The 26,016-nt window shown below is 41.7% G+C and overlaps 1 protein-coding gene and 1 long non-coding RNA gene across 26 annotated transcripts in view; one reads left to right on the top strand and one right to left on the bottom strand.

Annotated features, from left to right (window-relative positions):
• Positions 1–26,016, top strand: part of ARPP21 (cAMP regulated phosphoprotein 21) — a 235,816-nt gene that overhangs the window by 196,597 nt on the left and 13,203 nt on the right. For all 24 annotated transcript variants that reach the window (XM_083577757.1, XM_083577754.1, XM_083577765.1 and 21 more), the window contains one exon: positions 4,028–4,154. In XM_083577757.1, the coding sequence (XP_083433883.1) occupies positions 4,028–4,154 (127 nt within the window). The remainder of the gene's footprint in view (positions 1–4,027; positions 4,155–26,016) is intronic.
• LOC310745613 overlaps positions 47–26,016 on the bottom strand; it is an 81,408-nt gene continuing 55,438 nt past the window's right edge. Inside the window, exons 1-3 of one of the 2 annotated variants that reach the window (XR_014540229.1) lie at positions 21,693–21,787; positions 793–903; positions 47–258 (exon numbers count right to left, since the gene is read on the bottom strand). This is a non-coding gene — a long non-coding RNA (uncharacterized lncRNA). Of the gene's footprint in view, positions 259–792; positions 904–21,692; positions 21,788–26,016 lie in introns of those variants that run through there. The other variant, XR_014540228.1, reaches the window with a different exon arrangement.

The following is a 26,016-nucleotide window of genomic DNA, read 5'->3' as shown; positions in this document are numbered from 1 at the left end:
TCTACTTAGCCTTGCAAATTGTTGTGATGCAACCATCCGCAGAATATAATCAATGTGAAATCATTTTTATTTTATCTTTTTGCTCCATGGTGTCCTGCTGTCAGATTTGGTCTCATAATGGGGCGGCTTGTGTGTAAATGTCTAATTAGTTTCTGTAATTGTCGCAGCCCAAGAGGCTTTTCTTCTGTCGGATCCCATAGCCTTGAATGCAGCTGGCAGTAGGCAATTTGTGAGCATGTCCAGTCAGTGTGGGATTATCTTTGAAGGAAAAAGACGGAAGTTAGCTGAGCCTGGGAGTCTAAAGATATCACACATTAATATATTAAAGTTTAATTAAAGCTGCCTTTGCCGCTGCCTTCTAAAGCTCAGTTTCCCATTTTTGCATCAAAGAAGGAGCGGATAGATTTTAAAAGTGGCACATCTAAGAGGAGTGGAAAGCATTTGTTCTTCACTTGCTTTTTCCTCCTGCCCTGCATTGTCTCGCTCTGGCTGAGACATCCTTTTAGAACCTTAACAGGAGTTCTCTTTTGCAGTCCAGCCTCTTATCTGATTGTTCTGTGACAGTTCTCTGTGGCAAGCTGATGACTAGAAAATGCCTAGAGCAGCCTGGTTTTTATTTTCAGTGGGAGAATATTTCCACTTTACTCTCCCCACTTCAGAAAAATGTGCTGCACATCCTTCTGATCTGCACTTCTTTCTTCACATGTTCCTTCGTAATCATGGCCAAGAACATTATGTCAATAACCAGCATCACTTTTCAATCAGAGATATCTGACCAGCAGCCAAACTGACCTTATTGCTGCTGCTGTTGTTGCGGTGGCTGCTGCTGCTGCTGCTAATTTTAATAAAATCCCAGGGTGGTTTACAAAATAGAATCAATACCATAAGAATTCAATGAAACATCTGAAATATAAACACAATAACATTTAAAGAAATTACTATAATCCATCACTAAAGCACAGCATTAAAAAATCACAGGCCTTGAATTTCTCAATCTGTCCCCAAGGCCTAGGTGAAAAAACGTTTCTTTAGACTGCACCAAAAACTCCATACTGGAAGGTGACAACCAGACCTCTCAGACAGTGGTCCCTATTCTCCATCACCACGCAAAGGGCTACCCCACCAGGAGGACCACAAGAAGGTGTTTGAGACAGCAGATATCGAGAAAAGTGCTCCTTCAAGTATTTGAGACCTAAATCATCCAGGGCTTGAACTATGATAACTTCCAAACCTTGAATTGATCCCAGAGCCATATTGGCAGTGCAGTTCACACAGGATAGGCACTGTCTAATTAAATATGTTGCTTACCAGTCTTATGTCCACATTTTGCCCTAGATGTGACTTTCAGAGGCAGCCTTACATAATGCATATTACTGTAGTCTGACTGCAAGGTTACCAGAACATTCAAGGTTTCTCTGGCGAGCTATCCTGATCCATAAACAGTTAGAACCAGCTGGAGCTAGAAATATGCCACCCTTGCCCTGATGCCACCTGGGCTTCCAGTTACGGTGCTGAATCAAGCTATGAAGCTGCTTCTTGGGGCAGAGGGAGAAAAACAGGATTTATCTCCAGTTCCCAGACACAAGAACCACTGACCAACAGTATCTCCATCTTATCAGGATACAACATCAGTTTATTGGCCTTTGTTCAGCCAGTTATAGCCCCCAGACTCCAGTCCAGCAACTGCACAGCCTCATCTTGTTCAGATAGTATAGATGTCATTTGCATAACGTAAAAAGTTGCTCCATCAATCATCCCAAACGACATGTTTTTCCCCACCTGATATTATATCCAGCAAATGGCATTCTTTTGAAAGATCAATGGCAGCTCCAGTGTCACTAAATGGAGTCTATAACATATGCTTTCTCTTGCAGTCAATTTAAAAAAAATAATTTCCCTGTGGCTAAATCCAGATAAGAGTATCTAAATTCTACAGAGATAAATTGATTTATGTCTCTATAATACTTTGTAAATATAAATTGCTAAATGTAAGCTACCAATTTATGATTATCCAAGAAGGTGTGTTACGGTTTGCGGGATGTAGCTTTGCCACCAAGCTTTCCTTTCAATATCAAAGGTGCTATAATTTGTTAATAATGATTACAAGGTGGAGCAAAGTCATCTTTTAAAACTTGTCCATTTCCCTCTTCATTTTTCATTACTCTTGGCTCTATATTCCTGGCCCGAGGAGGCTCTGAATACAGAATACAGTGGTACCTTGGGTTAAGTACTTAATTCGTTCTGGAGGTCCGTTCTTAACCTAAAACTGTTCTTAACCTGAAGCACCACTTTAGCTAATGAGGCCTCCCACTGCCGCCGCGCTAACGGAGCACGATTTCTGTTCTCATCCTGAAGCAAAGTTCTTAACCCGAGGTACTATTTCTGGGTTAGCGGAGTCTGTAACCTGAAGCATATGTAACCTGAAGCGTATGTAACCTGAGGTACCACTGTACATAAAGCAACAATGGGAAACCTGTGGCCCTTCAGACCCCTATGAGACTCCAGTTTCCATCAGCCCCAACTGACAAAGCCAATGTTCAGAGATGATGGGGACTGTAGCCCAAAAACATGTGAAGGTCCAGAGGTTCTCTGTTCCTGATCTAAGGGGTGGTTAGGTCAGAAAACACTAAACACACTGCTTTATTTCAGCCTGAGCACAGTTCCTGAACCTCTGAGGTGTGTGTGCCATTGCAGACCAGCATTCCACCCACCCGCTTCTTGCCTTTGCGTACTTCTGAGAAGCCCAAAACAAACATTTCAAGTCAAAGTGGAAGCTGGCCAGCGTGTGCAAGTCTACACTTTTTTAGAACAATGACTCTACCTAGCTCCTAGCCGCTCCTAGCTCCTCCTAGCTATGATTGGGCAAGCTATGGGGCAGAGCCAATTCAGATTTCCTTTTCTTCAGTCCATCTCCCATGTAGCGATGGCAGGCTTTAAGCTTTCCTCCAAGTCTCTAGGATGGACCTGCAGTTTTCTGCAAAGAATTCATGTCATGTTTGCAGACATCTTTGTAACGATAATCAAGGCATTCATTTTGTGCTGTCACCTGATGAATTAAAAGCTGAACTTTGTGGTCCTAAACTAGGAAAGATGTGCTAGGTCTCAGTTGCTACGCTCATTGCCAGAGCTGTAAAGGAAGCTGTTAGCACACTTCCTGTACAAAAAGAATCAGCAGCGAATTTCCATGCCCCTTTCTGTATCCATGCCCTGGCACACCATAATCCAGGTGTGTGCTGAATGTGTGGTAGGACTTGTACACCACTTACATGTTCCTCAGTGTCCACCCACGACTGCACCAAAAAGCGGCATGCATATTGAAATAAACAGAGGCTCCCACTGGACTCCAAAAAACTCCCCACAAAAAACAGCACAAAAGGCTTTGAAAAAGAAAGAGCAGGCAGTGTTTGTTCATAAACGTTTAGAGGATTTGTCAAACTGATGAACTTGCTCTTCCACAAGCTACCTCTTGTTGTTGTAATTTTCCTGGTCCTGGAGATTTTTGTTTCCTTTCCCCATTTCTGCAGTGAGTCATCTCAGGGGCTGCATTCGCTCTTCTCACCTGATTCCAATGGTCTCTCCTGTCCCTTCTCCCCACCTTTGTAATCATCCCTGTTACATGAAGTAGTTTTTGCCTTGCAGTTTTCTCTGTGATGTTATATTCTTTTTATATAACTGTATCTAATAGTGCTGGTGATTTGCAGGATGTCATTCTGAACTTGTGATGAATCCAGAGAACAGCAAGTCCCTTGCTTTCTCTAGGTGGTTGGCATTACACACACACACACACACACACACACTCACCTGTGGATTAGCCAATATTCCACTTGGTAGACTATTTGATGTGCTTTTAAAAAATTACAATTTTGCAGCTTTTCCTAATATTATCAGGAGACTTTTAAGCTCGAAAATCCTACATTTCATGAATAATTCTGTACATGATCAAATTGATATGCTTGAGCTGTGTATTGATATGGTTGAGCTGTGTATGGCTTTACAATACATTTTTCCTCTTTCCTGTTTTCCACAGATGCCTGTGTACTATTACCCCTCTGGTCAATACCCTACCTCAGCAACTCAGCAGTACAGACCCATGGCCTCTGTTCAATACAATACACAACGGAGCCCACAAATACCACAGACTGCACAGCAAGCAGGTATTTTCATCTACTACTTGATTCTTCAGCTAGATCTTCCAAGTTATGTGTCTGGATGAATTCATAGGTGCCGCAGTCTAGTCAGTGTGCCTGTGTATGAAGAGAGGAAGCAGCCTTGGCTCCCAAACTTACATCCCCGGCCCCACTTATACCCTTAACTCTTTACCCAGCTGAAGTCCTGACCCAAATTTGTTTCTTCAAACAATATTCCACAACAATGTATTGGCCAGTCAAATCTTTTCACACAGACCCTTCTGTCAGAGCTCAGCTGGACTCTATTCAGTTTAAACATGTACAAATACATGGTTCAGGGAGAAAAGTGTGGCAGTAAAAATCAGAGATAAATGGTGGCCCATTGAGGAAAGAATACCTTCCAATCTACACTGGGGATGAGGTGGGAAAAGCATATTCCCTTTCTGCCTTGACAGGCTTATTGCGTCTTATTTTTTTCCTTGACTTATGGAATAGTTTTCTAAATCCGTACCGTTCCTTCCCTTTGCAAGGGTCTTAAATATTTAAAAATGCTTCATCCTAAATAACTAAATATCCAAAGGATATTCATACTTTTTTGCTCTGTCGCTGCAAGTCTGTATGTCCTCAAAGCATCAATTCTTAAAATGCTGGATCAAAGCTAGGGCATGAAGTATATTACTAGAATTGTTAATATTTCAGTGATAACTTGAGTAGCATCATTATAATGAGGTGCCTGGATCTTTTTAAAGTAGGTACTGGTGGAGAGAAAGCAATGAAGGGTGATTGCAATGTGTACGGGCCTGAAACTCTGAAACAGGGAGACAGCCACCTGAAATATTCCACTTGTCTTCATAATGCTATGCTGTTTTCCAGTTCTCCATCTTGAGTTAGTCGTGATGAGCAAGGGTCTCTAGAGTCTATGTGGTGCCCCGTTGGTCTAGATCCCTGCAGTGATGAGCAGTTGGAAGGGGGGCCGTTACACTGTAAGAGAGTGAGTAGCAGGTCTCACAGTGAACCGGTCTCTTTTCCTACTGTGTCACATCGCGCCTAATAATGGCAATTGACACAAAAAGAAAGAAAGCTGCTGATGTGTGTTTGCACTGGTCGGTGAGATACTCACTGTGTTGCTGTTAAACAGAACTTGGGAACGCGAGAGTAAGAAGAATCATTGGGTTCTATAAGTTTCCTGTCCTGTTCAAGTTATTCAGTGTTAATCCAGTTATAAAAATATGTGTGCTGCCTACCAAACTACTACTACTTTTATCAGAAGTTCTCATGAATTCACGAATAAATTAAAACTGATCTTAGAAAGGTTGTGATAACATAGCGCTTATAAGTTATAAACGTATTACATACTAAATGTTCTGAGATGAGAAGGGCCTCCATGTCTCTCTAATATAATAGAGATAGAATTGTCATCCTTCCATTATCATTCATGTTACTCTAGTCCAGCAAACCTTTATAACTGACTTGTATGATTTATCGTGAACAAATAATGATTTGCTATTTACCACGAGCATATCTGTTTTGTACCATTTTCTTGTTTCAGTAACTTCCAAGCTCTGCCATATTGGTTTGGATGAGCATTCTCAATATTGGTGACACTCTTTCCCTCATTTCATACCTTTTTAGCAAATGCAGTCACTGAAAGGGAGAGACAGAGAATTCATTTACGCAAAAACAATGGCTCGTTTTGCTTCATTTGTCCCGACAGCATTGCTCCATATTTATTACTGATTTACATTAAGGCTTCCAACCAAATGCAAAATATATTGTATGAAATTATCTTCTTCTGCTCTGTGATTCTTAATCCATATTTAACCTATTAGTTAAATTGTGCATCGGTAATGTGGAAATCGCTTTAAAGAAACCATATATGGAACATTCTGAACTATGCCAGCTATGTTCTGGGAAGTTATTTGATCATAAGAAAACACTTCTTATTTTTACCCATTTTATTTTAGTTTTAATTATATTTTGTTTTGTTTATTTAAACAAAAATTATATACCACTTGATGGTGGTAAAACCTCTTAACACTGCCAGTTCCACAGTTAATATACTGTATGTTCAAAAGACAATTTTCAGGCTGGATTGTTGAATATCCTGAATTCTGTTGTGTATATTCTGAGTATTCTTTGCTGTGCTAGTTGACCGATTCATTAGAGCAAGAGAAACACTGTCATTCATTTGTTACAATAATATGTAGCTCCATTCTAGTATTTCTTCCATGTAAAATTACCACTTTGATCTCTAAATTATATGGCTCATAATTAATTGCTTTTCACGGTATCTGTATCTTTGCAGAGGGCATACGATGACATCTTTTATTGGGTCAACCTTTCTGAAATGTTCATAGCACTGAAGCATGTAATATGTGATGAAGAGGTGTCCCAAATAACACATTGATCTTCTCTGGGAGTTCTGGATACCAAAAGCTGCTGTATCTTCTTTCAGGCTGTAGTTTCTGCACTCTGTTCAGAGGGATGAACTAATCTTTAAGCATCCTTTTTTTATTATTAACAAACATATGATTTCCACAATTTAGTATAGGAAAGGTAGTTCAGAGGTTTGAACAAGTCTTGCAAGAAATCTTTCCCTCCTATCAGGCTGTGGATATGGTAGACCACCTCTCAGTGGCTGTGAGTAGAAACATACATGCCAAAGGGTTAACCACTTTTATAACATGTATAACATACAAAATGGAGCCTAGAACTACAGAACTGGAATCAGGGCTGGGGACTCTAGCAGCTATGCTAAATCAAAATGGTATGATTGAGGAAAGCTACAAATCCCACTAGCAAAGAGGGGAAATGTTTGCTCAGTCCAAGAATTTGCAGAAGTTTTGAGATGTTCCGTGTGTGCACGTGCATGAGCCTGTTCACCTGCTTGCATGCAACGTATGAGCAAAACAGAAGCTGAAACAATTTAGTTGACGTGAATGGCTTTGTGGATAGTAAGAGGCATACCAAGTAGTAAGACTTCAATAAATATATATCACATAAGAGGTGGTTGTGGAGCTGTGTGTAGATGGATGACTGTTTCTGAAGCAGCTTCCCTAAAGATTTAGTAGCACTCTTTGTTGCTGCAGCAGTATGGCAAAACCCATGGGAATGTTAGCAGTGCCTACCAGCAGAATAGCAAATGCAATGAATGAGAATTTCTGAGCCTTAGGAGCTTACACACTGTAGAACAAAAAGAAAGTTCACCTGCCCATTGGGGTCTTGGAAGCTTTCATCTCTCTTGCAAGCTTGTTAAAGCATATGGTTTTCCCACTGTGGGATATAGAGGTCAAGGCAAGCTCTGATACAAGCAATTTGTTTTTGTTGTGCTCAGAAAAGGTCTGCTTAGGAGTAGAGCAATATTGATGATTTCTAGAGCAATTGGCTGAAGCAAAATGTCAGGATAGCATCCTTAATGCACGAGGGAGTGTGTATCTTTTCTTCTTCATGGCTATGGTAAGGGAGCAATATGAAGTTAAAATGGCTCTAAGGCAGTGGAGGGGGATGAGCTCACCTAAAATTAGATTACAATCTGACAGCAATAAATCATTTTGCAAGAAGGATGAGAACTCGTGTGTATGTGCTTTTGGAGAATACAGCTTAGCTGTTAAAAAAGTGAGACACATTTCCAGAATACTCTGCTTCACAAAATATTCATCATAGGAGCACCTTGTTTAAATTATTACTCAATGAAAAGCTTTGTTACACAACTTCATTCAGTTTTCTAGACTCTGATTTAGTTCATTTCATCAGCAGCATTGTAATTAAAATAATCTGTCTACGGCAGATCTGCATTATCCATAGTCAATGGAAGATTTGTTTATTTTTAATCTCCCCATTGGTTAGCAGGGACTTTATCAGGCTTGCAGTTAGGGTGCAGCACAGTTGTTTTAGCATTATTGCACAGACTTGGACTCTAGCAAAAACTAAATGGATGGGGCTACAGAGGAAGGGTCTCCAAGTATTTTCCCCATTCAAATCAAGTCATGGCATGAGTAGGAAGTTGAATGGTGTTGACCATATTATGGAGCAAAGGTGAAAAACCTTTCCTTTCCAAGAACCTTTCCCTTCCATGTGCTTCATATGCTGAGTGGGGCAGCAGCAAAAGTGGACAGCACAATAAAATGTGGGTTTTACCTGTGTAAGTAAAGGTAAAGAGACCCCTGACCATTAGGTCCAGTCGTGACCAACTCTGGGGTTGCGGCGCTCATCTCGCTTTATTGGCCGAGGGAGCCGGCGTACAGCTTCCAGGCCATGTGGCCAGCATGACTAAGCCGCTTCTGGCGAACCAGAGCAGTGCACGGAAACGCCGTTTACCTTCCCGCCGGAGCGGTACCTATTTATCTACTTGCACTTTGATGTGCTTTTGAACTGCTAGGTTGGCAGAAGCAGGGACCGAGCAACGGGAGCTCACCCTGTCGCAGGGATTCGAACTGCCGACCTTCTGATCAGCAAGTCCTAGGCTCTGTGGTTTAACCCACAGCACCACCCCGTCCCTTACACCCCGTCCCTTTACCTGTGTACTGGAGGCCAATTTCCAATTTCACACATGCATCTCTAGCCTCCATCCAAGCAGGTGAGGCATTATCAGAGTTCCAGGGTGCATTTAACTGAGTTAACTCCAACTGACTTACATAGAAGTATTCTGCATATGCTTATGTCTTAAACCCACTGGCATTTAAAGGATTTATCTTTGGCCAACCCATGCTCTGCATTTTTCGTCATTAGCTCAGTTAGTGTGCATGTGTAGTATTAATAACATATCCGTTTCCCTGCTAACATTTCTATTTGAAAAATCAGAACTAAAAGATGTGTCTGGCCTTAGATTAACTTTTTGGTTAGGGTGCTTTCCCCCGCAGATGAGGCCTTGCTCTGTGTCTGGCCATTTATTTATTCTATTTATTTCTGAAATGTGAACCCTGCACCTTCAATGCCAGCTTGCCATTCGCTGGACAACCTACAAACAAAATACAAAAGTTTGTTCTGTATTACAACTACATCATTCTCCCAAAGCTCTTCACCCTTCCCTTGGGGTTCTTCCACACAAAAACCCATGCGCTCACATGGGAAGGCATTTTGGTCTTGAGCAGCCATTTTAGCAGCTTGATTTTTAACTTGGAGAATTTTTTTTCATACATTGCTTTTTAATTCTTTGTTAGTTAAATCCATTTACTAAGAAACATAACTTTAACATTCATATGTAAACAAAAATTAAGGACAGGCAAGAATATTCAATACATTTTTTTTAACTAAAGGGTTATGATAATAGGAAATGCTCTTATATAATTTTACATGGAAGATAAGAGATGAAACTTCTGATCTCCCTGATTCAAATAACTAGATTCCTACGATGAATTTATTGTGACAATTACATGTGGTGTTGACTTTCTGTAATATTTACCAGTAATCCCTTGAACTGTGGCACTCATCTTGGTTTCCCTGCATGTTGGTTACTTGATTTGACCACATCCCCCCAACATATTCTGTTTAAGGAATAGCATCTAGTTGAGCAAATAAATCTGTCAAGCAATGCCAGGTTTCTTGACCAGAAAAGATAAAAACAATCTTGCATTCTTGTCAGGCTGCACTGTACAAATTGCATTTCTGCCACTATCAGTATTTTATTTTTGAACTTTGACTTTTCCTTGTGAGTAGTTCAAAACCATCGGAGTCTGGCTTTTCTGGCTGCATGATAAAAATGAGTCTCTCTTCCCTCCCCAGCCCCCTCCAACTCCACAAATAGATGAAATCAGCCCTGGGACATGATTTAGCAGCACTTGTCTTCAAAACGTTTTCCGAATCTAAACTTTGAAGCCCTTCCGTATACCCCTTTGTAGTAGGCAATTGGTCTTGTGTTCACCTTCCCAGATGAAGAAACCAGAGACGGATGAGTCATTTAACTTCTCTGGTACAAATAGCTTCACAGTGTGATAGAATTGTATGTTTACACCTTCTGGTTATGTTATGTTGGAAGGTGGGGGAGGCAAGTGGCGGGCTGGGATAGTTTTGCTTGCATGCCTTAGTGGGGAAGTCTATGAACAGTCAGAGTTACATAGTGTGGGCCCAAGCCCTAGACTGATTGCTGAAAGGATAGACCGGGGTTGTAGGTGCAGGCCAAGTTACTGCAGAATAAAATTAAGTTACCTGGTGCAGTGGAAAACTCTGGCCCAGCTGGGGCTTGATTGCCCAGATTAGGAGCCCTAATTGGCACAGGTGATGGTTGTGGAGACACCCAGCTCCACCTGGTTGAGACAGGTACAAATGGTGCAGAGCAAAATAGTCAAGTGGGAAGATGGGCCAAACACTGATGAGCCTTCCGATGGCTGGATCTGGTGCTGTATGTGGATGAAGGTGGTCTGGTGGGTAAATTGTTTCTTTGGGGTTATTTCTCAGTGTAAGAGGGTTTTTTATCGCTTTTTAAGAAGGTTTGCTGTTTGAGGGGGGTTTTGTGGCTGTTTGAGGAGGTTTTCCTATTCTGTTCAAGTAGAAATATATTTTCCCTGCTATATTGACTACCAAAGATCTTTTAAAGAACCTGCAGTGTTAATTGGCAAAACACCTGGTGGGTTATGTTCATAAAGAAGCAAGAGGGGAGAGCTGACATTTGCTTGGTGTGGAATAGTGACTTTGCCATATGGCTAACCTTGCCATTTCTAGAGATGCAAACGTAGTCCTTTTTTGTCTAGGCATTGAGGTCTAAGGGTAGAGAGCCATGCACGTGGAAACAGGCAAAACAGCCCTTGGGGCCTTCTACTTGCGCTGCCAGAATTCACACCCATTCTTTGGGGGTCAGCTTGCTCCTAGAATTCTTTCTCCAATGCGGTATACATATAGTAGACATGTACCTATCAGTGTTTCCTAGGATGAATTGTAGCGGTATGAACCAGAACCAGTCTGAGTGTGTAGATTATTGCTACTCAGCAGTGGCACTGTGGGTTAAACCACAGAGCCTAGGGCTTGCCGATCAGAAGGTCGGCGGTTCAAATCCCTGCGATGGGATGAGCTCCTGTTGCTCAGTCCCTGCTCCTGCCAACCTAGCAGTTCAAGAGCACATCAAAGTGCAAGTAGATAAATAGGTACCGCTCTGGTAGGAAGGTAAACGGCATTTCCATGCGCTGCTCTGGTTCACCAGAAGCGACTTAGTCATGCTGGCCACATGACCCGGAAGCTGTACACCGGTTCCCTCGGCCAATAAAGCAAGATGAGTGCCACAACCCCAGAGTTGGTCAGGACTGGACCTAATGGTCAGAGGTCCCTTTACCCTTTACCTTTACCTATCACTGTTTCCTAGGATGAATTGTAACGGCATGAACCAGAACCAGCCTGAGTGTGTAGATTATTGCCACTCAGAGTGTCACAAGCTCAGGGCAGAATTGGGCTGCTGTAAAGGAGGGTGGGGCAGGAAGCAACTTTGATTCAATACTATGGGAATGAGAGGAGGTGGAAGGAGCAAGATTGACCATCCATCTATTAGTTCATGCAAGCAGTCACCTCATACTGACTCAAGATCCAGAATAGCTGCTGCATGCTAATCTATTCAGAAGTTACTCGCTGAGGTGAGGCTTATGACACTCTCCTTACTACACTGGGATGTTATCAGCCTACAATGATGCACAGGCCAGCAGCTTGTCGCTCCTGCTTGTAATGGTTGGATTGTGTCCAAAATAACTAAATCTTACAGAATCTGCTTTAGATCATTCATGAAAACAATCTACTGAACAAAGAAAGACTTAACAGTATTATACTCTATTGGTTGAACCACAGCCTAGAAGGTGTTCAGGAAGATTAGCACAGAAATTTAGAAGCAGAAAATTCTGGCATTTTAATTCATTGCTGTGTTCCTATGACCTAAGATAGGTTATTCTTATTCAAATGTGCCTGTGTTACTCAAACACATTATCTTTCTCCTTTTAAAATAATCTCTGCTTTTTCCTGAGAACAGAGAACAATTGACTGCATACAATAGCATCTCTGTCAATAGGCTGCAATTACCTGAGGCAGATACATATTTAAAATATACATAGTTCCTTCCATGACAGGCATTTGCGCGTATTCTACAAACGCCAAACGTTTTTCCTCAAATGAAGGGCAATATATCTGTCTTAATAATGTACAGTTAGCATTTATAGCCGCTGCTCAGGGGGTGGAAGATTATTGCCTTGATACTCTTATTCATAAACAAGCTTTCAAAGAGGCAAGAGATGTATTTTAATGAATGGGCTTAACTAAAATGACAGAAACAAAGTGACAACAAGATCCTTAGTTTAAGAATTTGCATGTCTATATAACTGAAGTGTTTATAGTCTGATTCTACTAAGCTTTAAAAATGTGTGTGTGTGTGTGTGTGTGTGTGTGTGTCTATATGCATTGATCACCAGTGCTTAATTACTGCAGTGAGGCAGGCCTTATCTAATCCCAGATATAGAAACCTGGATTTGCTTATTCAGTGGCGAAAGGAATACACTTCAAATACTTTCCCAAACCATTCTCTAATTTTACAATTAATCTATATGGTACAAAGATGAAACTCGCATTATTGTTTCAGACCCCAAAGACGAAAGAACTGGCACCACCGTGTGTTTGGCACTGTGACATTACTTCCAAGAATAAATTCTAGATATGTCACCCCCCAAAAATAGGCATTTTTCACAATTCCTCTAAGGTTGTGGATTTCAGACGTGTGTTGTTGTTGTTCATTACACTTTTATGTACTATAGCTTATTCCATTACTGCACAGGCAGTACAAGCTTTGGACAAAAAAGTGAAGAAGTTGCTCATATATTCATTCCTGATACATAATGCAAAGGTACTGTGGAGTTGGAACTGCATCTAGCTTCTCATTTGCAGCATAATGTGGCCCACTGGGTAAATATAGACTACTATGATTTATTGAGGAAACAGGTGTGAGCACGTTAAAAGAATGGTTTGCCTCAGAGAGATGCTTGTAATTGACTAGCAAAATGGCATATGTTGCTGTTTCGAGACAAGTTGCAATTAATCAACCAGCATTTGCTTCGTTTTCAGGAAGAAAGTAAGGAACAGACTTGGTATCCAGCCAGTGGCATTTGAATAGATATTTTATAGAAAAAAGGGGGGGAGAATTGAGCCACTCTCCAATAAATTCTCCCTATGGTGGAAACTTACAAAGGACAGAGATATGCATGAAATTCACATATGCTAATTTATATGTACAGATGCAAATTTAGAAATAACTAGCATAATTTAAATGGAAATCCAGTACATCTTACCATAGTGGTGACCTATATTCCTGCTAGTGATAACCTTATGCATCATGAAAATGTACCACACTAAGGCTTCAATCCTAAACTATGGAATAGGTAAAGGTAAAGGTACCCCTGCCCGTACGGGCCAGTCGTGTCCGACTCTAGGATTGTGCGCCCATCTCACTTAAGAGGCCGGGGGCCAGCGCTGTCCAGAGACACTTCCGGGTCACGTGGCCAGCGTGACAAAGCTGCATCTGGCAAGCCAGTGCAGCACACGGAAACGCCGTTTACCTTCCCGCCAGTAAGCGGTCCCTATTTATCTACTTGCACCCGGGGGTGCTTTCAAACTGGTAGGTTGGCAGGCGCTGGGACCGAGCAACGGGAGTGCACCCCGCCGCAGGGATTCGAACCGGCGACCTTTCGATCGGCAAGTCCTAGGCACTGAGGCTTTTACCCACAGCGCCACCCGTGTCCCAAACTATGGAATAAGCAACATTTATTAGTGTGACTTCTGACGACTGCACTTTAAAAATAGATTTCAAGCAATCAACAAAATCTCAACCCAGTATTAAGGCCAAGGTTACTATAGATGCATTTACCTAGTAATGTAGGTACCATAAGTAATGTAACCCAGCATGCAGTTAACCAGATGGCAAACCACTTTGCCACATTGCCAGTGTGAGGTGAATTTGTGCATATGGTTGGATTACCACATATACAGTATGCCATATAGTTATATTACAACTTGGCAAATTTCTGCTTTACACACCTATAGTTATAGAGATCAAAATCCTATGCTAAGCAAGAGGAAAATTATCTGACAGAAGTGTAATGCTGATGAAATAATATCTATATGAAAATGTAGTATGGAACAATAGCTTTCAACATGTAGTTTTGTCAATATGTGGATCTATATATATATTGGCCATGTTTGTGCAAATATATCGATCCTGGGGGAAAGCATTTACCTTTATATTGCAACATAAATTGGGGAGGGGGAAAAAAAACAAAAAATACAAAATACAGAAAAATAAAAACAATTAAAAACATTTCCCTCTTTCTATGTCTTGTCTTTCATTTACTTATTTCCCTGACCTCCTCACACCTTCCTTTTTTGTATTCTAGTTCAATTAAATATTCCAGCAAATCCTTTCTAGCTTGGTTTTTATCATAATCCAATCTTCTTTATCCTAATAATTTATCTTAATATACTGTAATTTTACATTCTCTTCTTTCACCAATTAGGCATCCATTTTTACTTCATTTAATCTTACTTCTCCTTAAAACTGATATATTTAAACTTAATCTCTTAAGACATTTCCCCTAGGGTCATAAAAATTTCATTCCACAATTTTTCCAACTCTCATCAAAAAAATTTTTTTTAAAAAAATCTCCATATATACATTTTAAACTCCCAGTTTTCTTCCACCGTCCCCCCTCCCCGGTCTCGGCCCCTGCCGTCAGTTCCATCAACCTCCAACAGTCCATCAACCTGGAGATCTTATGTCCGAGGCTCTTAACCCTTCTTCATGTCCCATCTGCCGATCTTCTTGATAATCTTTGGTACTAAAAAGCAGATCTCGGGGGAGCTCCAACCCATCGATGCTCATATTCCTTCTTAACAGGTCTGCCAAATTTCCATAGTTGAGACTAGGGCCCATAATGTATTCCAAATCTTGTTTCACAATTCTTCCAAATCCAAAGGCCCCAAAAGCTCCAATCACCTCTTGGCTCCAATTCATATCCCAAAAGTCATTTGATCCCCACATAAGGGGGTCTCTCCACCTTTCATTTTCCAGATCAGGCCAGATTCCCATCTTCAATGACTGGCTTCTCCTAATTACAGTCATATAAGGCCTCATCTTGTAATCCTCCATTTGCGTCTGTAGGGTTAAGGCTCCCCCTTGTATTACTTTATACTCCACAACAGCAACTTTCTCATTCTCTAATTCATCAATATGTTCAGTTAAGAAAGATTCCTGTGCCGGGTTCTTGTCGACTTCTATGCTGATGCCCACTTCTGTTCCCAAAATATCAATACTGGTAGCCATAGCATCCATCTGTTTATGCAGCTTTCCCAACAGATAAAATGTCCGATTCAGTACAGACACTACTTCTTCCTTAACCGACATTCTTGAGATGTTCAAGGTCAAAGCTGGTTTCTCACAGTCTTTATCTTTGTCTTAAAGCCAATATCCCAGCTGCACTCTTGTAACAATGTCCCAAAACTCCCTCTAGAGGGAAACAGTCTCCATTTGTCAATCCTTTCCAGCACAGTTCCAAAAGTAAAATAGTAACAGTTCCAATTACCTTTTCTTCTTTTTTAAACGCAGAGGCGGACGGTAGAAACAATGTCTTCATTTATGTCTTGACAGCTAGCTGTCAAATTTATCCTATTTAACGTCGATGGACTTTTTTGCAGACCGTTCCCGGGTTCAGAGACGTGGTGCTTCGATTTTTAATTTTCCAGCTTCTCCTACAAACTTCCCCTGCTTCCAAGGGGAGTAGTAATAGTAGTTTCAATCAGTGGAGTTTAAATCTTTTACAAAAGACTTTCCAAGACCTTAGTTAACAACTTCTTTGCTTCAGTCTATTTACAGAAAGGGAAGGTGGACTTCCTGCTTAAACCTTCCCCGTTCGGTGCCAGATTAAATTATTTTACAAGTCCAATTTCCCGTTCTACTCATGGGTTGTTGTTTAAAATCCAATTGTCCACAAAAAGAAGCCAGCGCTCTCCGACAGCGGCAATGCGGCTTCGCTCCGTGCAAAAAGCGGACGATTCAAAGCACCGCGCCGCTCACCACCACGTCGCTCCGGATTCCCGATATCGGGTCTCCTCGCGAGTAGGGGGCACAAAAGGTGCCAGCTGAATCCCAGGTTCACAGGCTTCTCCACCTGTGATTTCTAAGGGTCTCCGCCTTCGCCGTGGCGGTCAGACCCTAGTTTTCACGGAGCCGGTTCCTCCGATCGGGAGGAGCTCCGCCATTGCCGGAGGCGCCAATCCGGAAGTCTATACCATCACTGCCACCACAATATACTCAGAAATCCCACCAAAGTAAATTGCACTTACTCGCAGGTAAGTAGGTATAGGATTTCAGGTCAAGTCTTGCCATTTTGCAGCTGTTTACTTACCGGTACATGCCCCAAAGGCAACTAGACCCCAAGAAAAGTTTTTTCTCTACTTTGGCTCTGTGCACTGGGTAAGAGCCTAAAATATTCTGTATGTTTTTGGAGGCAGGAAGTATCCCCTGGAATTGATTGTTAGCATTATGACTTGATTCAGAAGTATTTGCTCCTAGTTTGTCACTTTGGTGTGATTACTAGTTTTGGAAAACCTTGATGGAAGCCCATTGGAACAAGGGGCAAATTCTGTGAGCTTTATTGTGCTTAGGCAGTCCTGCATTAAGCACTGTCTCTGTATCTTCAGCATGTGGGTTCGCTTCCACTGTTGTGTACGAAAGGAGGAGCTGGGCTCATAACTTTTCAGTCATTGGATGCAAGAGTGCTGTCTAAAATCCAGCAACTTAGATTGCAGCCAGGTTTATTACCCCAATTAGAGATGTATTGAACTCTGAAATGCTTTGGGATCCTGGAGTCCAGAATGTCCAGGCTCCAGTTTGATCTAAAATGGATCTAAATTCACCATAGCATCCAATGGTGCCGAGAACCAGGGAAAATGGAGTTTGAAAGTGGATCTGGGTGGTTCCACATGTTATTCCCTCTAAAACTGGATTCCTAACAACTCTTCAGTATAGGAGTACATTTTTGCAACAGTAGTATTAGAATATCAGTTTTAGCATACATTACTTTGAGCTGAAAGGGGGGAAGTGTGAAGGTTGTCAATGGTTGCTACATGAAGCTCAACAATGACTGATGTACAGTCCTATAATACTCAGTTTAGGCTATGCTCCTCAAAAGATTTGGAGCAAATCCCCCAAAGTGATATATATTTTCCCCCAACAGTAAGAAATAATAATAGTATAATAAAGCAGTATAAATAAGAGGTGCTTCACATTGTTAAATTGTGTATTAAATGGGGGAACTGAGCAAAAGAACTAAGCGAACATTCCTCCCAGGCTTTTATGTCTAGTTGTCATTTTGAAAATATCATGGTAACAGCAGCACAGTTTTGATACATCTATAGGAAACATGCCCTGTGTTTTGTAATTACGGGTTTTTTAAAAACCTGAAAAGAGTTAAATCATTGCTGCCATCTGTTCATAAATTCACAGATCTGAAGGGTGTGTGCATGTTTCAACTATGTTTGAAAGAACTGAGGTCCCATTTGTGATTATTTTGAAAGAAAAATATGAATTTAAAACACACACACACCTCTTTAATACCTGTTACAATGCCTGTGCATTTCAGACACTGACATTTGTACTTGGGTACAAAAAGTGGCCCTTCATTTTGCCCTGGGAAACCAGAAAATGCATGTCCATTTACATGCTGTACTACTGTATTTTCTTTTCTAAAAGCTGTTGTAAAGTTCATCACAATAATGGTATATTAAAGTAATTCTTTTCACGCTGCACTGAGCTTAAAATAATGCTGGATGCATCCAGTTTTCATTAGCTAGCAATAAAAAGTCTGTTAAAATAACACTTTACATGTACTCGGTTAAATTCCTGCAAATGCATCTAAAACCTAAAAGATGCTTTGCAGCATGAAATAAATGCAGCTTGATAGCAAGCAATGTCATTGCGTATTATGTTCCTATTTACCTAATCGTTAAATTAGATCCATAAAATAATTTGACAATGGAACTGAAATGATATGAAACTATAGTTGCAATTCTGAGCATGCTTTTGTTGAGCTTAGTTGTGTTTAACTATGTATACTTCCACATAATCCTATGTAATATTGAGGTGTAAATCTGGCTCAGTTCTTCTCGGGATACTGTAGATGATCAGTTCCAAAATCAGCAAATGAATTATTTCGTGATCTTATACCCACTTGCCTTGTTCTTGAGTATATTAATTGGGATTTTACTATTACAGCACAATCCTATACATGTCTCATTCCATGGGATTTATATTCAGAGAAGTGGGTACAGGATTGCAACCTTAGTCTTTTTTTAAAACTATGGCACATCACAGTTGCCTTCGTACATAAAGCTCAATTTGTTCGTTCTCCTGAATGGCACATCAGGGCAGATTTTCCTTTGGTGGCATTCTGTATCCTTATGCTTTTAAGATCTGATTATTGTAGTGCTTTCTTCTTTTTGGTTTCAAAGACAGGGCACCGTCTGTGACCTCAGAGGTCGTGTTTAATTCCAGATGCCATTTGCAAGCCATTGTAAATGTGAAAATGTGACTATAGAGGCACAGTTGCTGTCATAATGTTATCTTCCTTTCCCGCCTTCAAAGCACAGCAAAGATTATTCTTCACTTATTCTGGATGCCACCAAATGTGAGGCATTATCATGAAAACCACATTATCGCAGTAATTTGGGGCCTTTGGGCATCTGATGTGGCAATTGCCTTCACTGGGTCCTGGTACGTCATTTATCATTGGAGTGGTCTACCCTGCTGAAACGTGCCCTTTGTGGGCAGAGGCAAAGCTAATATACTTTCAAAGTGTATTTGAATTGCCTCAATAAATCACAGCTGTCAATGTCAGCATTCTGATCATTTGCCGGGACAATATGTTATCTTCCTGCTTTTGGGTGCCTGTCGGGACTTTTATTTGTGCAAATTGTAATGCATCATAACATGAAATTATGCAAAGCACATTCTGATGACTTCTTTTATTATTTCATTTTAAGATGGAAAGTTTGCTTCAGAATAAAGAAGGCCCATTTGTGGGGTTTGTTTTATAGTCGTAATTAGGGTTTTATTTTTATCAGTTGACTATAAAAGTGGTTGAAGCCTGTTTTTAATGTGTTCATTTTCATCCTCTTAAATAGTTTATGTTGCAGACTGTATTTTCATTTAGAATCTGAAGCTTATATGCATCATTCTTTGCTGGAGAAGGCGATGCCAAGAAACATTACCCATCTTCCTACTAACTAACCCCTAACAACTCCTATGCTGTAAATTGCTACACAAACAAAATTAGTTAGATACCATACAGGGGATAAAAGTGTCTTTCTCTTTCAATAAGCAGGGTATGATCTGAGAGTCTATAACACAGCCACTTTGCTAAACATAAGCAGGTCTGCGACTGGCCAATTCCTTAATGGGAGACCATATGAGAACCTCATAAAAGTTGCCTTTCATTTTGTGGTGGAAGGAAAATGAGGTATAAATGTGCTAAATGAGGGGTAGCCAACGTGATTTCCTGCAGTTGTTGCTCTACTCCAAGTCCCATCAGCCCCAGACAACATGGCCAATGGTCAAGGATGATGGGAATTAGCTCAGCAACATCTCACGCAAACAGTGCTTAACTGTGGTTAAGGAAAGAAAGCCATGCTTAAGTCAAGGCATGTGGACAAAGAGCAAATGAGCTCTTTGAGGTACTAAGCATCCATTCATTATGAATATTATTGGTTTCCAATTCAAGAGCTTTGCTACATTCTAGACATTTCCAATGATTAAACATTAGATTTATCTTTTCCCCCCTTTAAACATTACCATTGCTATATACAAAACAAAAGCCTTGCTAAAATTCTTATGGAATATTTATTTGTTCATTACTTGCAGCCTAATTTGCTTACACTTTTGCAGAAGTTTTTGTGAGAGTGAGATATTGAAGAAACAAGCTCTAAAGAAGGCAGCTTTTGAAGTTAGGAATGATATATTTGCTAGGAATATATATCTTAACTTGAGGATTAAATTGCCATATCCTTTTGTTTTAATAAGTCACATTAATCACCAAAATAGGACAATAACTAAAACCATAAGGAACATTTTATTCTGCATATTACATTTCCTTGTCATTAGGAAAAACATTTGTTACTTTTAATTACATATTGTGGTGGTGATTTGTTGTTTGGTGGATCTTGGTGGGAGCTGATCTTTCTGCAAATGCTGTCCAAGCTTTGGATGAATTAATATAATCACATACCACCACCCTCCTAAAAAACCAAAGTGCTTTTTTTGTTAACTATTTTAAGTGCTTTTAATATTAGTTTTTGCAGAGAATAAATTCATTGACTTTGTCTAAATAATCATATCTCAATAAGCCAAAAATATGGACAAGCCTTTTAGCCATTCACTCAGCCTTTTTGCTTCCTCCCAGGAGGTCTCCATTAAATATAGTTTCCCATTCCATCTGATACTGATAAACTATGGCTAACAGCTTTAGAGCAAACCCAGAATATTAAACCATGTTTTTTAGTTGGTTTAATATCATGAAGCTGTTAACCACAATTTTCCAGTTCAGACGAAACAAAAAAACTATTGTTAATGGGAGACTTCATGGTATTCCTGCTTGCATAAAGGGAGTTGTGAAGGATCTGTATGTGTGGCCAGAAGCAGGGGCGTCTTACCCATAGAGGCTAGTGGCACCGGGGTGCCAAGTTCTGGAGGGCACCAGGGAAAAGGTGGAGGCTGGACGTGGCGCCTCCCAGCATCAGCTCGCTGCCCTCGCCCACCTCCACCATGCCGTGCCAAAGCAGTGCCGCGCCTGGAGCCTCTGTCTGCTGTGGCCACCGCGGCACAAAGCGGCCAGCTGAGCTGGGAGGTGCTGAGTCCAGCCTCCGCCTCTTCCCCGCCGGAGGAGCCGCCCTCCAGCTGCTGCCCACCTCCTCCAGCCCCGCCAGCAGTGCCGTCCTCCCTAAAAAACTCTGGGAAACGGGGGCGCCGGCACTGGAGGGAGCTTTGCACAACAGCGCCGGATATGCTTAAGATGGCCCTGGCCAGAAGCCAAGATATAAATGACTAGGCTCTCCCATTGCTTAGTTTCACAAATGGTTTTACTAAAGCCAAGCAGGTCCTTGTAAGTCCATTCCACTGGGTCGCCACTGGTGCACGAGTGGCCTTGAGGACATTTAAGAGCACCCCTTGTTGTCCCCTTTGTGGTGTTATTAGGGTGGTTACCTTTGAAAAGGTGGGACGCGGGTGGCGCTGTGGGTTAAACCACAGAGCCTAGGACTTGCCGATCAGAAGGTCGGCAGTTCGAATCCCCGCGACGGGGTGAGCTCCCGTTTCTCGGTCCCTGCTCCTGCCAACCTAGCAGTTCAAAAGCACATCAAAGTGCAAGTAGATAAATAGGAACCGCTCCGGCGGGAAGGTAAACGGCGTTTCCATACGCTGCTCTGGTTCTCCAGAAGCGGCTTAGTCATGCTGGCCACATGACCCGGAAGCTGTACGCCGGCTCCCTCAGTCAATAAAGCAAGATGAGCGCCGCAACCCCAGAGTTGGCCACGACTGGACCTAATGGTCAGGGGTCCTTTTACCTTTGAAAAGTAGATAAAGGTATGGGAAGGGAGAAGTTGGAAGAGCTCATTCCCACTTCCTCTTGCAGCTCCAATGTGCTTTTCAGTGTTCAGACTGGTCCCTTAGTAGCTGAACAGAAAGTTGAATGACAGGAGGTAAGGAAAAGTGAGTTGCTGCAGGAATCGGAGAAGGAAAGAGAGAAAGCCTGTGCATACAAGCAAGTCAGTTCTGATAAAATAAATATCCTTAAAATGGCAAAAATGTTGTACCATTTTCCCATCACCACCAATGCCAGATCATATCTGCCCCCATTGACTCGATTGTGAAAATAACTGATCCAGGGCTTCCAGGGCGCAGAAACGTGGAGTCTAGTGGGGAGGAGGGACAAGGTCCTTGAACCCATTGCCTGCCACTGTTATCCAGATTCAGATTGGGGGTCCTGTGCATAGAGGATGGAAACCTCCCATTGAGGCAAATGGGAGACTTCATCGCAATGTAAATTGCAGGTGTGCCCTCCCCACCCCTGGTCAGAAGCAAGACCACTGCAGGGGGCAATGCGCTAAAGCCCCCAACCCACGATCCCAACCCAGATAAGGAGAACCATACTGGCAATTTGAGTACCGTATTTTCCCCTCTATAACACGCAGATTTTTTCTCCTAAAAAGTAAGGGGAAATGTCTGTGCGTGTTACTGAGCGAATGTGTGGTCCCTGGAGCCGACTGGTGCGAGTGAAGGCAAAAATCAGGCAAATATCAAATCGTCCGGAGAAGGGAAGCCTTGAAAAGAGGAAGCTGCTGCTTTCCTGCATTCTGCCTCAGGGTCTTACTGCCCACCCTTTTCTGTTTCGTTACTGTGTTTGCTCAAACGGAACAAAGAGCAGAGAAAACCCCTCCCCTCCAGGCAAGCAGAGGGGAAAGCAGAGCGTCCTTCCTTCTAATTCCTAGGGACTCGCAGGCAACATGCAGGTGGGAGAGAGAGAGAGAGAGAGAGAGAGAGAGAGCTGGCTTCGGTGGGTGGGTGGGTGGGGACTTTTGCCTTCCTTTCCTCCCTCCGGTAAAACCCCTCCCCTGCATTCTTAGCCAGCTGCTTCTCCGCACACCCCTCTCGTGCTCCTTGTCCCTTCTATGTTTTTCCTTCCCTCCCCACTTAAAACGTGGTTACAAAGCACGGATCCACATGGATCCTCAGGATCTTTGCATTGGGTCACCCCAAATTCACCATCAGATCACATAGCAATGATCTGATGCAAAAACAGGGCTGCAATGGTGCAAAAACGTGGTTACAAAGCATGGATCCTCAGGATCTTTGCATTGGGTCACCCCAAATTCACCATCAGATCACATAGCATGCCGATGGCTACAGCCTGCACCAAAAAAATCACGCACCCACTGTTGCCTGGGGCTGCAATGGTGCAAAAACGTGGTTACAAAGCATGGCTCCACATGGATCCTCAGGATCTTTGCATAGGGTCACCCCAAATTCAACATCAGATCACATAGCATATCCATGGCTACAGCCTGCACCAAAAAAATCATGCACCCACTGTTGCCTGGGGCTGCAATGGTGCAGAAACATGGTTACAAAGCACAGATCCACATGGATTCTCAGGATTTTTGCATTGGGCTACCCCAAACTCACCGTCAAATCACATGTCTGTGGCCACAGCATGAAGCACAAAAATGATACATCCACTGTTTCATTCAGAATTTTTTTTTCTTGTTTTCCTCCTCTAAAAACTATGTGCGTGTTATGGTCAGGTGCGTGTTATCGAGCGAAAAATACGGTACCTTGTATTTAAATTTAATCAGTTAGTGTGTGTTCTAATAAATTCTGGACAGCCTCATGTGGTCAGTAGATTGTTTTAAGAGAAAAGTGTGCTGCTGCCTCTTCCCTGCCTACCATGGGGTGGTTCGCAGCATAAAAACACAAAATACACAATAAAAGCACAAACAAGAACAAAACAAATCCATAACCTGCCCCCCTTTTAAATGTATTCTTCAAATGTGGCTGCAAAGACCTCTCTCTCTCTCTCACCCCCAAATGCATAGACATTTGCCCACTGACAAATCTTCCTCTGATGATAAGCTTGAGTTAAATACAAGTTTAAAATCAGATATCATATTTTGGGGACATAGCTTACAGAGACTGCATTTGCCAATAATGCAAAATTGTTTTTGTTTCTCACAATGCTGGCTTTGGTTGAAACATCTTTATTACCCTCATCTCCACAAAGCCGCAGACTGTCCTTTGGCGTTAGCGAGCTCAGCAGCATGAAACGTTTTTCTTTCTTTCACTCTGTTCTTGCTTGTGTCATTTATTGGCCGGGTGACGCTTTTGTCTCTCATAAAATCCAAGGATTTCAGAATACTGAAAACGTCTGCCTAGGCAGTGTTCGAGGGCTGTGGCTCAGTGCTACAGCATCTGGTCTGTATGCAAACATTCTGAGGTTCAGTTCCTGGCATCTCCTGGTGGAGCTGGCAATGTTTCCTGCCTCAGACGCTAGAGGGCTGCTGCCAGTCTGTGTAGACAATACTGAGTCAGATGGAACCAGTGCCCTCACTAGCTTTCATTGTTCCCATGTAGATGTTTGCTTGGAAGTCAGTTCCTCTGAGCTTCATTGTGCTTACTCCTAAGTTGGTTGACTTATTCCAAGTTGACCTGGAATGTTGTACTCATTTAGTTCCGATATCCATGCATGGATTACACTGGTAATGCATTTGCACCTGGTTTAGGGCTACAGATAGTTTCCAGGACTCTAGGCAAGCCGATTTGCCTAAATTATACTGCTATAATTGAAGCCCCTGATTTAGAATGTTTCAAGCAAAAATAATTGCAGTTGCTTCGCCTTACGGTCACAGCCCCAGAAAGGCTCGTTTTTAAATAAGAAACAAAAATGAATGTTTCTTTTCAGAATTCTGTGGCTGCCTTGAGTTTCACGTTATATAAAAGGTACCCTTAATATTTAACTTAATAAAAAAAAGGTGTGTTTGAAAAAGCAAGGGGTATTTTGAAGCATAAAAACAGAAGGGTACCTGAAGGAGCATAAAGCCCAGAAACAGCAGGCGCAAGGTTGGATTTCAATAGGAAACCATTTTCCAATATCAAGACATTCTCAAAGCTGCACTGTGTTTTGGAAGTGCTTTTTTGTATGAGAAAAAGAACAGACGAGGTGCTTTCTTGCACTGGGGAAGTGGTTCCCTGGCTTGCTTGAATCCGTATTTCTCCATTCAAATACCTACTCAGATACAATTGTGTCAAATGAAAGCTCTCTCGCGTTCCGTATTCTGATGGCAAAAAAAACCCAAAAACCCAAGTGTGATCATTTATCTTTAAATTGCTCAACTGTGCCCTGTTTCGTGTTCTTGTTAATAATGCCACATCTCCTAGGAGCCATCTCTCATTCAATTTCCTCACATAAGCTACAGGATTGACCTTACCTACTGTTCCCTTGGAGAGAAAATAGAAAATAAGCTGAAATGCCAACCTACCTTAATTAAAAAAAAATGGTTTCAAATATATATGTTTTTATTACGCAAATCATGGACACATACCACAAGTGCATTTGTTTTGGCTTTTTCTGTTGGTAGAAATTAAGAGTGAAATTAAGACTAATTAAAACTAGTTTACCACACAACAGTGTATGTTTTTGTTTGAATGGTAGTTTGATGAGTTAGCATGACCAAAATATTTTATTCATGCCCTGCTGAAGAGACTGAGGTGGAGCGAAATTACTGTGTAATTAAGGTTACCAGGTTTTTTTATTTATGGTTACTGTATATTAATAAATAGCAGACCAGCAGCGGCTGGTGGGGGGAAATGGAGAATTGAGAATTATCCATTTTGGTAATGGATAATTCTTTGGTAATACTGCAATATTGCCATTTTTTTTTCTCCAGTAGGAAGAAAGCACCATTTATTTCAAAGGACTTACTGCCCCCTGAAACAAAGCCAGCCAGCTGTGTCTAATTCTGTACAGGCATCCCACCTGCAGATTGAATGAAATAATGTAGGCATAAGGAAAGTACATAAACAAGCAAACTCCGCTATCCTCCTATGTCCAGCTTCTTCTGCTTTTTCTGCTGCTCTGGCCTCCTCCTAAATCCCAGATGGGGATGTTCAAAATTCCTTCCTCTTCTTGCTTAGCAACAGGAAAAGCGGTTACCTGTACTGTACTTGGGAATGCTGCTGCCTGCCTGCCAAGTGCCAAAGCCTCAGAATTGTCATGTTTTGCTTTATAACTTTCTTTAAAAGTGTCTGGTTGACGTACTTAAAAAAATTAAATAAAGCTAAGAGTCTGGGGGCCCTGTTAGTGGTCCTGGTTTAAATTGCGAAGGAGACAAAATT

Source organism: Podarcis filfolensis, assembly GCF_964270895.1.
Source record: "Podarcis filfolensis genome assembly, chromosome: 12".
Classification (NCBI taxonomy): domain Eukaryota; kingdom Metazoa; phylum Chordata; class Lepidosauria; order Squamata; family Lacertidae; genus Podarcis; species Podarcis filfolensis.
The sequence above is the reverse complement of the archived record's forward strand: the minus strand, read 5'-3'. Positions and strand labels throughout refer to the sequence as shown.